General features: G+C 23.2%; 4 protein-coding genes across 4 annotated transcripts; 3 read left to right on the forward strand and 1 right to left on the reverse strand.

Annotated features, from left to right (window-relative positions):
- Nucleotides 1-194: 194 nt before the first annotated feature.
- On the forward strand, nucleotides 195-3,098 carry SRAE_2000387600 (Protein argonaute-4; the record flags this gene model as incomplete). The annotated part of the gene is made up of 3 exons (XM_024655122.1): nucleotides 195-240; nucleotides 292-345; nucleotides 391-3,098. The coding sequence occupies 3 exons, from the start codon at nucleotides 195-197 to the stop codon at nucleotides 3,096-3,098; spliced, it is 2,808 nt and encodes a 935-aa protein (XP_024508426.1).
- Nucleotides 3,099-4,808: 1,710 nt separating this feature from the next.
- Nucleotides 4,809-5,234, reverse strand: SRAE_2000387700 (Hypothetical protein; the record flags this gene model as incomplete). Its single annotated transcript, XM_024655123.1, has 1 exon — nucleotides 4,809-5,234. The coding sequence occupies one exon, from the start codon at nucleotides 5,232-5,234 to the stop codon at nucleotides 4,809-4,811; it is 426 nt and encodes a 141-aa protein (XP_024508427.1).
- A 4,692-nt stretch (nucleotides 5,235-9,926) lies between these two features.
- SRAE_2000387800 (Protein vav) lies at nucleotides 9,927-12,881 on the forward strand (the record flags this gene model as incomplete). Its single annotated transcript, XM_024655124.1, has 2 exons — nucleotides 9,927-10,139; nucleotides 10,188-12,881. The coding sequence occupies 2 exons, from the start codon at nucleotides 9,927-9,929 to the stop codon at nucleotides 12,879-12,881; spliced, it is 2,907 nt and encodes a 968-aa protein (XP_024508428.1).
- Nucleotides 12,882-13,730: 849 nt separating this feature from the next.
- SRAE_2000387900 (Ypsilon schachtel) lies at nucleotides 13,731-14,881 on the forward strand (the record flags this gene model as incomplete). Its single annotated transcript, XM_024655125.1, has 2 exons — nucleotides 13,731-14,600; nucleotides 14,651-14,881. The coding sequence occupies 2 exons, from the start codon at nucleotides 13,731-13,733 to the stop codon at nucleotides 14,879-14,881; spliced, it is 1,101 nt and encodes a 366-aa protein (XP_024508429.1).
- Between the last annotated feature and the right edge of the window lie 191 nt (nucleotides 14,882-15,072).

Raw genomic sequence — 15,072 nt, forward strand, 5'->3', positions numbered from 1 at the left:
TTCTATAAAGTTTTTTTTTTTCCATATTTTTCTTAAAATATTCAATATAATTTATTTTGTTTTTGTAAAACAATTAATACCTATAACCTTGAAAATTTTAAGAATTATTATTTTATTAATTAATTTTTTTTTACAAAAACATCAAATAATTTTTTAATTATTATTGTTTTTGTTAAAAAAAAAATATAAAAATTATGGCTATTACAAGTATTGACCAACAACAAATTATGAATCATATTGGTATGTTTTTTTTTTTTAAATAAGTTTATATAATTTTTTTATTAATTATAGAATTACCAGATGAAACATTTTCTTTTATGAATGAATGGGAACCACTTTTTGCTAGTATCGAATCAAATATTCCATTTCATTTTGATTTTTTAAATTCAGGTGATCAATTTGCTGTTCTTCAAACTGGAATTCAAGGAATATCTGATAATAATATTGCTACACAAAATAGAGGTATATTGGCTCTTTCATCAAATAATCAAAAAAATGGAAATAATTATAATGAAAATAATGATAGTGGAAATTACCTTCAATCACCTTATAATTTTATGTTTCCTCTTCGTCCTGATTATGGAACTCAAGGAAGAGAAATTCTTTTAAGAGCTAATCATTTCAAAGTTTCAATGCCAATTGGGGATGTTGAGTATTATCATGTTGATATTATGCCTGAAAAATGTCCAAGAAAAATTAACCGCGATGTTGTCAAAGCTTTAATTCAAGCTTATCCTGAAGTTTTTAATTCTACACTTCCTGTTTATGATGGAAAAAAAAATATGTATACAAGAAAGAAACTTCAAATAAGTGAAAATGATATTGAATTAGAAGTTAATGTTCCTGGGGAAACAACAAATGAGAGGAAATTTACTGTTGTTATAAAATTTCATTCTACAATTTCATTGCAAAAATTGGAAGATTCAATGTTAGGAAGAATTAGAGTTGTACCAACTGATGCTATTCAAGCTATGGATGTTATTCTTCGCCATCTTCCTGCAACTCAATATACCCCTGTTGGAAGGTCATTTTTTTCATCTCCTCTTGCAATAGGAGGCCCAGGTGGTAGTCATAGTGATTTTGGTAGACTTGGTGGAGGAAGGGAGGTTTGGTTTGGATTTCACCAGTCAGTTCGACCGTCTGAATGGCAAATGATGTTGAATATTGATGTTTCTGCAACTGCATTTTATCGTAAAATGAGTGGTCTTGAATTTTTGTCTGAAGTTCTTGAATTACCATTTGCCTGTCTCAGTGATAGAAGAGTTCTTTCTGATGCACAAAGAGTTAAGTTCACAAAAGAAATTAGGGGATTAAAAATTGAAATTAATCATTGTGGAGATAAACGTAGAAAATATCGTGTTTGTAATGTTACTAGAAAACCTGCAAGTACTCAAACATTTCCACGTACTTCTGAAGATGGACAGGTTCATGAAACTACTGTAGCAAAGTATTTTGCTGAAAAATACAGATTAACATTGAAATATCCACATCTACCATGCTTACAAGTTGGTCAAGAACATAAACATACTTATCTTCCAATTGAAGTATGTGAAATTGTATCTGGACAACGTTGTATAAAAAAACTTACAGATACACAAACATCAACCATGATTAAAGCAACTGCCAGAAGTGCTCCTGAAAGGGAGAAAGAAATAAGTAATTTGGTTAAAAAAGCTGAATTTTGCAATGATCCATTTGCTGCTGAATTTGGAATTGCTATCAATCCATCTATGATTGAATTAAAAGGAAGAGTCCTTCAAGCTCCAAAACTTCTTTATGGTGGTAGAAATAGAACTACTGCTTTACCAAATCAAGGAGTTTGGGATATGAGAAACAAACATTTTCATACAGGTATTGAAGTAAAAGTTTGGGCAATTGCTTGTTTTGCTCAATCAGTACATGTCAAAGAGAGTGATCTTAGAAATTTTACTACCAGTCTTCAAAGAATATCTTCTGATGCTGGAATGCCACTTATTGGTTCACCATGTTTTTGCAAATATGCAGTTGGAGTTGACCAAGTTGAAGCAATGTTTACATATCTAAAACAACAATACAAAGGTTTACAACTTGTTGTTGTTGTTCTTCCAGGAAAAACACCTGTTTATGCTGAAGTTAAGAGAGTAGGAGATACGGTTCTTGGAATTGCTACACAATGTGTTCAGGCAAAAAATGTCATTAAAACAACACCGCAAACTTTATCAAACTTATGTTTAAAAATGAATGTTAAATTAGGTGGAGTTAATGCAATTCTTCTTCCAAGTGTACGTCCACAAATTTTCAATGAACCAATTATTTTCTTGGGTGCAGATATTACTCACCCTCCTGCTGGGGATTCTAGAAAACCATCTATTGCTGCTGTTGTAGGTTCAATGGATGCACATCCATCAAGATATGCTGCCACTGTTCGTGTTCAACAAAGTAGAAGTGAAATTATTTCTGATATGGCTTATATGGTTAGAGATTTATTAATTCAATTTTATAGAAATACACGTTTTAAGCCAACTAGAATTGTTCTTTATCGTGATGGAATTTCTGAAGGCCAATTTCTTAATGTCCTTCAATATGAGCTTCGTGCTATTAGGGAAGCTTGTATGACTCTTGAAAAAGGATATCAACCTGGAATTACGTACATTGCTGTACAGAAACGTCATCATACAAGATTGTTTGCTGTTGACAAGAAAGATCAAGTAGGAAAAGCTCAAAATATTCCACCAGGAACAACTGTTGATAGTGGAATTACACATCCACTTGAATATGACTTTTTACTATGCTCACATGCAGGAATTCAAGGAACATCAAGACCATCTCACTACCATGTTCTTTGGGATGATAATCAAATTCCAGCTGATGAACTTCAACAATTAACTTATCAAATGTGTCATACATATGTTCGATGCACAAGATCTGTTTCTATTCCAGCTCCTGCTTATTATGCCCATTTAGTTGCTTTTCGTGCTCGTTATCATCTTGTTGATCGTGAGTATGAATCTGGAGAAGGATCCCAACCATCAGGAACTTCTGAAGATACTACTTTAAGTAATATGGCTAAAGCTGTTCAAGTTCATCCTGATGCTAATAATGTCATGTATTATGCTTAGAAATCTCACAATGTTTAAAGTAACCTAATTTACAAATTTTTCAAAGATTCCCATAATTTTCTCTTTAAAAAAAATCTACTTAGAAGTTTGGGTACTATTCAATTAGAGTAGAACTATTTTTTTTAAATAAATTATATGCAAACAAAAGCAATTCTCACTTCCCAAATATGACTAGTAATAAAATTTAATTAATTAAAATGTATTCTTAATATATATTATCAAGAAATGGCTTGTAGAATTTCTTAAAACTTTTTTTTTATAAAAAAAATGTTATTTTGACAAATTTTATTAGCTATAACTGAAAATATATATTTAGTTTTTTCTTGTTGAATATCTGAAAGTTTTTGGAAGAAAACTATGGAATTTAAAATAACTATGGGAATGTGAGTTATGCATTATTTGGTTTTTTTCTAATATTAAGGAAAAAAAAATTTTTTTATTTTGATTCTTGAAATGAATCTTTAAAAATGAACATCTTTCTGGAAAATGAAACTATTTACACCTGGTTTTTTTATTGGAGATAGAAAATATTTTACAATGTGCTACACTTTAATGCCAAAAATAAATATTTCCTCTGAATTGCAGTATGTAGTTTCAAAATTATTCAAACAAAAAAAAAAGAAACATAAAAATTATTGTTAACCTTTCAAAATTTTTCTGTAAATTATTATAACTTCAACGTATCTTTTACACTACATTAGAATTATTTTAATACTTAATACTCATACCTATTGATAGTAAAATATTATCATTTTTAAGGTTAAAAAAAATTACTATATATTATTTATTAATAATTTAAGTTTGTCTCTAATATTATAAATATTTTTTACTGTAATATCTTTTTTTGTAAAGTAATAAATTATTCTTATCATACTTTTTGTTTTTTATTATTTAATCATATCAAAACATTAAAAAGTATTTTTTTACTATGTCAATAATCACTACTAATTACAACAAAAATTTATAATATTTATAAATTAAAAAGATATATAAAATATTTTTGCTAAATTTTACCTATAAATATTATTTTTTTATATATTATAAATATTGAATAATTTTATATTAATTTTACTTTTGTAACATCATTGTTTTAAATCTAAACATTTATTTAGTCATTGGATTTTTTAATATTCAAATAAACATTTTAAAAATAAAAAAAAAATTAAAGTTAAAGTAAACAATATAAATAACATAAAATAAATATAAAGATATTTGACTATACTACATAAACATATTTATAAGAAAAAGTTTAAATATGTTTAATGTCAATAATGTTGTTTATTAAAATTTTATATTGCATGGCAAATGTGATTAAAATTTAAAGATTTTTAATAATGTGAAACTTTTATCAAGAATAAATCTATAAACATATGATTTTTTTTTAAAATGTAAACAATAATTTTAAATTACCATTTCATTTGTAAAGTGTAATATTTTATTATAAGAAAGGAAAAAAAAACAACTATGATAAAAATAATGATTTCTTTAACATAAAACAAACTTTAAAAAATTTGTTATGATAATTCTAAATATTTATATTTAATTATTTCAATTTCTTGTTTACAACAAAAATTAATTATAATATATCACATTTAAGATATATGATATTTTTCAAATAAATGAGTTTAAGAAAAAAAAAGTATAGAATGAATTATGTTTGAAATTCATAATAAGAAAATATATATTCAAAAAATATATTGAATAGGTCATCTAAAATTTAGGCTTTCCAATTTTTAAACTGTCAACTAAATTCTTTGTCATATAATCTTGTCTTGAAAATCCATCTCCATTGATGCTTTCTTTTCTTCTTGTATTCATATAATCATCCAAAGAAATTTTTCTATCCAAATCACTGTCTACACTTGATTTAAAAAATCCAGTAAACATTTGAGTAATTGATGGTCTTCTTGTATTATCATCTACAGCACTAGAAATATTTGAATCATTTGATTCTAATGAATTTGATCGTTGGGGTATTCCTTTATCAATTGTAGAAGTACTTTCAACAGTCGGAACTCCAAAAAAACTTTTCTTTTTGTTAGAGGATGATTTAATGTTAGTTTGTTGTTTGTATAAAATATCAAAATCACGAAAGTCAGGTTGTATTTGATGATTTTTTGATGAATAATTATCCATTTTTAATTATATAAGTAAATTTTTTTTTAACTAGCAATTGTAAAAAACAAAAAAAATGTAAAAATGAAAAAATTATACTAATACAACTCTATTTATATATTATAAGTCTTCAACTTTTTTTTTTTTATCTCTGTTATTCTATTAAATATACTTATTGTTGTTGAAAACAATTTTAAAATAAAAAATACCTAATGGTTTTACCATGTGATTTGATTAATAAGATAACATTAATATATTTTTATATTAATTATGGTATATAAAAAAAATTTTTTAAATAACAAAAATATTCTGCAAAAACCTTCAACAAAAAATAATAAAATATGTTTACATTATATTTGAGTCACATTATTATAAGAAAAAAAATCATGTTTATTATTATTTCTAAAAATTATAATATTTCATTGTTTGATAAGTAATTGAATTGATATTTTTTTTTACTTCTTTCTATTAATAGTATAAAAGTAATAATATCATATATCAGTATTTTACTATTTTTAGTGTAATAAAATCTTTATCATACTTAAATTTATCATAAACATGTTTACAACATTTTTCTATAAAAATGTTATATTTTTTAGTAAAAATCAGTTTCATCTTGATATTTTAAATTTAATATTACTTTTATAATATTATTAATAATATTTTTTTTAGGTGGTTTTTATTAATAATAACATGAAAAGGAAGTTATAAAAATACTTGTTAATTATTTTAACTAACCTACAAATTACTATTTTTTTTTATTTTGCTTAAAGTTTTAGTATGCTATTTCAATAAAAAACAACAAAAAAAACAAAAAAAAATACTGTTTAAAATACATCTAATACTATTCTTATTCTTATGTTATTAATTGTTAATCAATGTACTTTTTGAAGAGAAAATACTTGATCAATTTAAAAATATAGTAAATATTCTTTATTACTTTTCTAAATTAGAAAATGGGAGCAATTTTTGTAAGATTTGTAAAGAAAATTAATATAAAAGTTTTTAAATCTTTCTGGAAGAAAAGTGGCTTTTAAAAGAGGAGAAAACAATTTAAAAAAAACAGTAAAATTGAAAAAAAAAGAAAAAAAAAGTGTTATTTTTAATTTTTATAATATTTCTTTATTTTAAAAAAAAAATCAACTTTCTTTTTATTGTTACATTTTTTGTTAATAAAAACTTTATACCTCAATTTCTTTATTAACAATAAGATATTGTCAATTCATTGAAAATAAAACATTTTATAATTTTTTTAAATAAATATAAAAATTTATTTATTTAAAAATTTTAAAACTATATAAAACAAATGATTATTGTTAAAAATTATATTTTAAATGATACAAAAAAGAAACCTTTATAATATTATTTCAAAAAATGAAACAAAATAAATTACACTTTTATTCTCACCAATTGTTATAGTATATAATCTTTTTTTTTCATTCATTTTGTAATGTAAATATAAATAAAGTAATTTTAAAAAAATGTTTTATTACTTATTTGTTATTAAATTATAAATCATCTACATAAAATAAAAATTTTTAGAATATATTATAAATGAGGAAATTTGAAGAATAATCAAATATAATATTTGCACTTAATATAAAGAGTCATATGATAAAATGAATAACTATAATTAAAATAATACTAAAATTAAAAATTATTCTAAATTACATAATATGTCAATCAAATATTTCCAGAAGAATATATCCAATTATGGTAATGAGAATATGTTAGTAATTGATGTAACGTAATTTATAAGACTCTTCATATAATCTATTTGAATTGATATCTAAAATTATAATATTGACGGTAGTGATTAAAGCAATGGAGCATTATAATTCTGAGTTTATTATATACCATTATTAGACTTAAAAATATATACTTTTCTTAGCATTAAATTCATTTCTATTATATACATTTTTAAAAATACCCATTGTTTATTTGAATATTAAAACTTTAAAATGATTCCTTGTTTCAAATGTTTTATTATGTATATATTATCATAATATCTAGTCATCTAGATAAATAAAATTATCTAATATTGTTTTGATTTATAAAATTGATTTTGAAATTGTATTTAAATCACATAAAATAGATAATAGTTTTATATGCACTCAAATTCTTGAACATAAAAAACTTTTCATTATGATTCACCTAGTTAACTTCTTAATAACATTCTTTTCTATTATTATTCAAAATGTAAAAATTTTTATTAAAACATTTCTACATTATAAAATATGTTAAATAAAATTTAAAATATTATAATTCTTATCACATACAATTAATATTTCTTTGATTATATTTTATTCTCTTAAATTAATGTCTTTAAATCTCTATTTAAAAAAAAAACATTTTTATTAAAAATTTGTTTCTTTATTTTAAATATATATATATCTTTACTTTTCTCCATTCACAGTCAAAATATTTTTTTCAATATTATTATTATTGTATTTATTATTTATTACATAATTCTTTACTACAATTATTATTACATCACTACTCTTACTATAATTTTTTTTTTATCCTATTTCTTTATTTAATAGCTGGCCTTCGTAAAATTGTTGATTTTATCAAAAAAGACATTTACAATTAATGATAGCCCATAACATAACTTGAACATTATTATGGGTTTGAAGAACTATTAAAAAGAAAGACTTTATTATCACTTAGTTATTATAACACTTCAGTATTTACCTCCAATTATAATTACAAACTATTTCATTTATTCATAAATATTATATATATTTACTATACAATATTCTTTATATAAAACATTAACAAAAATGTTACATATAAATTTTGTATAACTCTTCTCTTTAATAACCCTCATTTTCCATAAAAGTTATATTTTATTTTATCATATCATTAAATAAATATAAAATTATTTTCTTTATATTACTTTAAAAATATCATATTAACAATTAATTATAAATTTTATATGATTCTTTTTTTTCTTACAATAAAATAAGCAATTCTACTATAAAAAAAGTAATAATGATAAAATATTAATTGATATTTTAAAAAATTATTTACAAATTAAAAAAATACAATAATATGTACATGTATACATATATATATTATAAAAATAAAAATGTTAACAAAAAAAAATATCTTGATCTAATTTATAAAAATTTTGTTATAGTTTATAGTATAGGGTTTGTTTGTTTTGTTTTTCTAAAAAAATTAAAAAAAAAAAAATTATATATTATAAAATACTTATTAATATTAATGAGAATAAGTTATTGTATATATATATATATATATTTAAATACACAATTTAAGATCAAGAAAAAAGTTCTTCTCATTACGATTCTCTCTTAATTATTCATAATTTGGAAAATCGATCATCCTTATACAAACATAATAGGTATAATATTACTCATTTATTCTATTTAATACTTCTTTTTATTCATTTCTTACGTCATTTATTATTTTCCTCAAAATACTTTTAAATATAAAGTTGTTAATTAATATTTTCTTTTTATCTATTGTTAATAAATTAAATAAAATAAAAATATTATATTACAATCTCTTCATTATTAAATCTATCAAATGATCACTCTGCTACTTAAAACTTCCGTTCACCAATCTTAACTCCTTTAATACTTTTTAACAAAAAGAAAAGTTCAGATATAAAATTTCTTTTTCCAAAATCCTTCAATAAAATAAAGTTTATTTAACTATATATATATATATATCATATATATATATGTATAGATGACTGAGAATAGTAATTTATATTAAAGATGTTGTAAACATTGAGAAGCATAGATGTGTTGATAACCATTAACATGTTGTGTGATTATAAAATAACACAAAAACTTATTTATATTATATACATATTAAACTTTTCCTTCGCCTAAATGTTATATTTAAATAATATTGTAATTTATTATTTCAATTTGACAACTGTTATTTAATTTTTATTTTAACTACTTTAATATATTTCTAAATTAATCATTATCACTCTAATATTTTTTAAAATCTATTTTATTATTATTTAATTATTAACACATTTAACAATTTTATATTTTGACAATCTAGAATTATATTACTATTTTTTATGTTAATATCTTCAAAATATATATTTTAATGATTAAATCAATCTCATTAACTATTTTTTTATCTTTATATTGAATGGGATCTATTGTAGATTACGATCTCTGTCTCTCTATATTTTTCAATGTATTAATAATAATAATTCTATACCACATTTTTATTAGATGTTGTATCATTCATTGGTTTACTATTATTACTCAACTATTGAAAACATTCTTATCACCTATTACTATCTTTGAATATTATAAAAATATATATGCATTTCATGTAACATCTTTTTAATATTATTATATTAAAAGTTTTTAATAATATATTTTTAAATCAAATCAATGATTAGTGTGCCATTTTGTAATTTAAAAAAAAAAAGTATATTAACATATCTTTTTTTATTTAAATAGATTTTAAAAAGATTGTAAATTTTTATAATTTGCACTCTATCATTTTTAATGTATACTGATTTATTGTGTTCTTTATGATTTATTGAATTATATGTTTATTTTTCTAGACTTTTTACAATTATTGTCATACATATGTTTAAATATGTAAACATATAACTATTAGTAACATTTTAATATTTTTAGATTTTTTAAATAACAATTTTTATTTATATATAATTAACTAAAAATTGATTTCTCAAACAATTTAATATCAACAATGTCTAATGATGAAATTTGGAGGCAAGCTGTAGAATGGTTGATAGCATGTAAAGTTCTTGAACAACATAATATTCTTACTGCTGCTGAGGCTGAGGCAAAAGATTTAGCCTTTGCTTTAAGAGATGGTGTTGTATTGTGTAATTTAGCTCATAAGCTATATAATAGATCATTAGATTATACAAAAATATGTAAAAAAACAACAATGTCACAGGTAATTTTTTTTTAATTAATTAATTTATATTTTATTATTTATTTTTAGTTTTATTGTATTGAAAATATTAAACTTTTTTTGGATGCTTGTATAAAAATATTTAATATGAAACCAGAACATCTTTTTGAACCAGAAGAATTGTATAATTTTACAAATTTTGGTAAAGTATTAAATGTCCTTAGTCGTATATCACATTCAGAGATTTGTAAAAGATTTGATATTGAACCATTTCCAAAAACATATCGTTGTAATTCTGCCTTCATTCATGATAATGAAGAAGAAGTATATAGAAAGTTAGTTGATGAGGCAGATAAAGATTATGATGATGAAAATAAAATTTATGATGTTAAACCACAAAAAATCGAAGAAGTAGATGTTGAAGGAAATAATGTTGATCAGATATATGATTCACTTTTTTGTCACAAAAATTTAAATGATGAAATATATACTTCTAAATATGATAAATGGAAACGTTTTTTACCAAAAGAACAAAAAGATCATGTTATTAAAGAAATTTTAGATACAGAGATACATTTTACTAATGAAGTTCTTACAAATATTATTAATTATTTTTATTTACCTCTTCGTAATGATCTTACCCCTGAGGAACATAATAAAATATTTTCTAATATGGCAGATATTCAAAAATTACATGCGGGTTTTTTAGTTGAACTGGAGAAGGCTGTATATTTAACTACAGGAATTGAAACAAAAAAGCCTTTAGAGTTTCAGAGAAAAAGAATTGGTGATGTTTTTGTGGAGTTTAAATTTCAATTTTTAAAACATTATAAAGTTTATATTATTAATTCAATGAATTCAAGAGAATTTCTTAGTGTTCTAGAATCATCAAGATCTGATATAAGAGAAAAAATTAAAGAGTATAGCAAAAAATCAAGAACACCACAATTTAGACTTCAAGATTTATTATGTATTCCTGCCCAAAGAATTATGAAATATCATTTATTGTTAAAAGATTTATTAAAAAAAATTAGTTTAAATGATGTTTTAGAAAGAGAGTCAATTGAAAGGAGTATTGAGGCATCAGAAGATATTAATGAATATCTTAATGAAGCTAAAAGAGACTTTGAAAATAGAATTGAATTACAAAAAATTTATGACTCTATATATGATATGGAATTTGGAGATAAGATGGATTTTATTGATTATGGAAGGCAGGTTAAAGATGGTGAGGTAAAATTTGCTGACTCTAAAGAAGGTGGTAAATTAAAAAATCGTCATGTATTTGTTTTTGATAAAATTATGCTTGTTTGCAAAGCTCAAAGATACAATACTTTTACATATAAGACTTGTTATCTTCTTAGTAATTATAAAGTTATTGATGATCTTGAACCTCAAGGAAAGATGAATACATTATCAAGAAAATTTAATACAACATCTGTTTTATCATTTTATTTAGTAGTTAATAAACATACTGGTAATAATAAATCAGATGAATTGACTGATCAAAGTACATCTTCAACAACTAATAATTATATTCAAATTTGTTGTAAAACATTAAATCAACGAGAACAATGGATGAAAGCTATAATTCAGGCTCAGGAAAATGTTTGTCCCAGGAAAGCTGCTGAAAATGGGCATTCAGTGGAGTATAAAACTTTTAAAGATATCATTGTATGTTCATTTTGTGATAAATTTTTAAAAGGACTTTACTATCAAGGATATAAATGTGAATGTTGTGAAAATATTTTTCATAGAGAATGCCTTATGAATAATAGAAAATGTCCAGGAAAACCAAAAAGTTTTATAAATAATAATGCAGCATTTGCAAGAAGGCAAACATTTTCAGGATCTCTTGGTGAAATTGTAACAGCTATAACTACAACAACATCTCCAGATCCACATGTATTAAATTTTAAAGAAAATGATAAAATAGAGGTTGTTGAAATAAAAAATGATGGATTATTTATTGGAAGGCTTATTAATAAACCTAATCAAATGGGTTTAGTTCATCCAAATACAGTTAAAAAATGTAAAATTATGCCAAGCAACATTTCAAGAGCCAGTTCTCTTCAAATATCAAATTTTAATACAAATTCTGTTCATAGAAGACAAGTATCGCAACCAATATTAAATGGAAGGAGACAATCAAATAATATAGAAATGATTACACATGAATATTATAAAGAAATTTGGTATGTTGGAACAATTGATAGAGAAAAATCTCGTGATAAATTAATTAATTGTGAAGAGGGAACATTTCTCGTTCGTTGGAGTAATAACCAAAAAAAATATGTTATAAGTTTAAAAACAGAAGATCATGTTAAACATATGATTGTAGAAAATATTTCTCGCAATGCTGTTTGTTTGTGCAATAGTAGAGTATTTGGAAATCTTAAAGAACTAATAGAATTTTATAAAATTAATTCACTATCAGAATGTTTTACAGGACTATATACAACATTAAAAATTCCACTGCTAAAAACAAAATTATACCGGGTAAAACAAAATTTTGACAGAGAACATTGTCCAGAGTTTGATTTTACAGATTCAAGATTCTTATCAATGTCTCGGGGTGATATCGTAACATTAGTTGACTTGATAGGTGAAGAAAAATACTGGTGGATGGGAGAAATCAACGGACGGGTAGGTTTTTTTCCAATACAATATGTCTCCGAAATTCTTGATGACGACAAAAAAGACGATGAAGGAGGAACAGAAAGCGATGAAGGAACTTTTTCTATGTCTTCAATGCAGAATGATATTCCAAATATTATAGATTAAGAAAATTATATATATTATTTATTATTTATATAAAATTTTACTAATCATTAACATTCCAACAATTATAATTATTAAATAAATTATTTTTATATATATTTTTAAAAAAAAAAACACTAACTCTTTGTTAATAACTTTTTCTTCTAAACTTTATTTTTTATGAATGCCTAAGAAGTGATCTTTAATATATAATATTATTATAACATTAAAAGAATTTTATTTTATTTGTTCGTTTTTTTTTTTACATATTTTGATTTCAAAAATTACTATCTAAAAGAACATTTGTTTTTCGTTTGTTTGTATCAGTTAAATTCATTTAAAAAAAAAATTTTAAACCACCACGACAGTAAATGATTAAAATATGGTAAGTTACTAGAAATTTGTCATTCATATGTAAAATTAACTAACAATAGCTGTGTTATTACAACATGCCATAGCGATTTTAAAAATAAATCAGATATTAATGATATTAAATGATAGCTATGACTCTCAATTTCATCATTATATTTTTAAATGCTTATTTTGGTACTATATAACGCTTTTTAATATCTATGAAAAGTTACTTTATTTTGATTACATTTTGTTATCTAAGATGATAATGGTTTTACGTAGATCATTTTTTTTAATATAATTTTTCATATATTTTATAAAGTATTAATTTTTTAAAAAATATTCTTATGAATATGAATTTAAAATTATATTTGTGTAGGGATTATATTTAAGAAATTTTCTATATTCTATTTTGAAAATTTTTAACAATTTATGTTGTTTTGAAATTGTTCTCTCTTTTTTTATTAAAAATTTTCATCATTCTGTTTTTTAGTTCTTATTTCTATCAGTATATTTTGAGTAATGGTACCCGGTAACACTGCCATGAATGTTGGTGATGTCCATGTTAATGGATCCGACAATACCAATCATGCTAATGGCCCCTCTAATAATGATGAGGTTAAAGCTGTTGTTGAGGATAATTATGTTAAAGTCTCTTTGGATGAGGGGAATAATGTCAATACAAACAAAACTTCAACTAAAGATGAGAGAAAAGTACTTGAAAGAGGAGTTACTGGAGTTGTAAGATGGTTTAACGTTAAAATGGGATATGGTTTTATTAAAAGAAATGACACAGAAGAAGATGTTTATGTCTATTATAAATCTATTGGTAAAAAAAATCCTGGTAAACGTCTTAAGTCACTTGCTACTGATGAGGAGGTTGTTTTTGATGTTGTTGAGGGTAGAAAAGGAAATGAAGCTGGAAATGTAACTGGACCAAATGGAGAACCAGTTAAAGGATCTCACATTGATTCAAGATACAAAAAGAACTTTAAAAGACTTTCTTATCATCGTAAAAAGTTTAACATGGAAAATAAAGAAAGAGATCCTAATCAAAAGGTTATTGCAAAAGATGTACAAGGAAAGATTCTTTTCTTCAACTTCTTTAAAGGATATGGATTCATTAAACGAGATGACAACAATGAGAATGTATTTTGTCACATTGTTGATATTGTTAAGAAAAATCCTAAGAAATTTAGTTACCTTCCTCCTGGAACCTCTGTCCGTTTTGACATTGTTGAAGGATTAAAAGGTATTGAAGCTGGATACGTTACAAATGAAGAGGGTAATCCTATTTCTGGAGTTAGAAAAAGAAATCGTAAGCCAAGAAAAGCCGTTGGTTCATCTACCGATTCTCAAAATAAAAATGAAGGAGAGTTAGTTTCTAAGAAGGTATGTTTGTAGTTGTATTAAACAAAATATTTAACTTTATTTTTTTTAAGGAAAACAAACAATCGAAAAAGAATAAGGGAAATCGTAGCAACAAGAAAAATGTTGGAAATCAGGTGGATGAAATTCAAAATCCATCAGACAAAGAGAATGTGCCTTCAGATGGTCCTGAAAATAGTAACGTTGTTTCTAATAACAATGTTTCTACAGAGAATAAATCATTTCAATCGCGTGGTGATGTATCCATGGTATCTGAGGCCTTCTCAGATCTTAATATTAAATAAAAATAATCCTTTATTTTATTGTTAAAATATATTATACCAATAGTAATTTAATAAATATTTAAAAGTTTTTCTTTTTTTTTTTGTTTAACCTGATGCATTCCCACAATATCCAAATAGGCAAATAAGGCCAACTCTCTGTGTAATTGAAATTTTTCCATCATTTTCTAACTAAAAATAAATATAAAATAAGG

This window comes from Strongyloides ratti, assembly GCF_001040885.1.
Source record: "Strongyloides ratti genome assembly S_ratti_ED321, chromosome : 2".
NCBI lineage: Eukaryota > Metazoa > Nematoda > Chromadorea > Rhabditida > Strongyloididae > Strongyloides > Strongyloides ratti.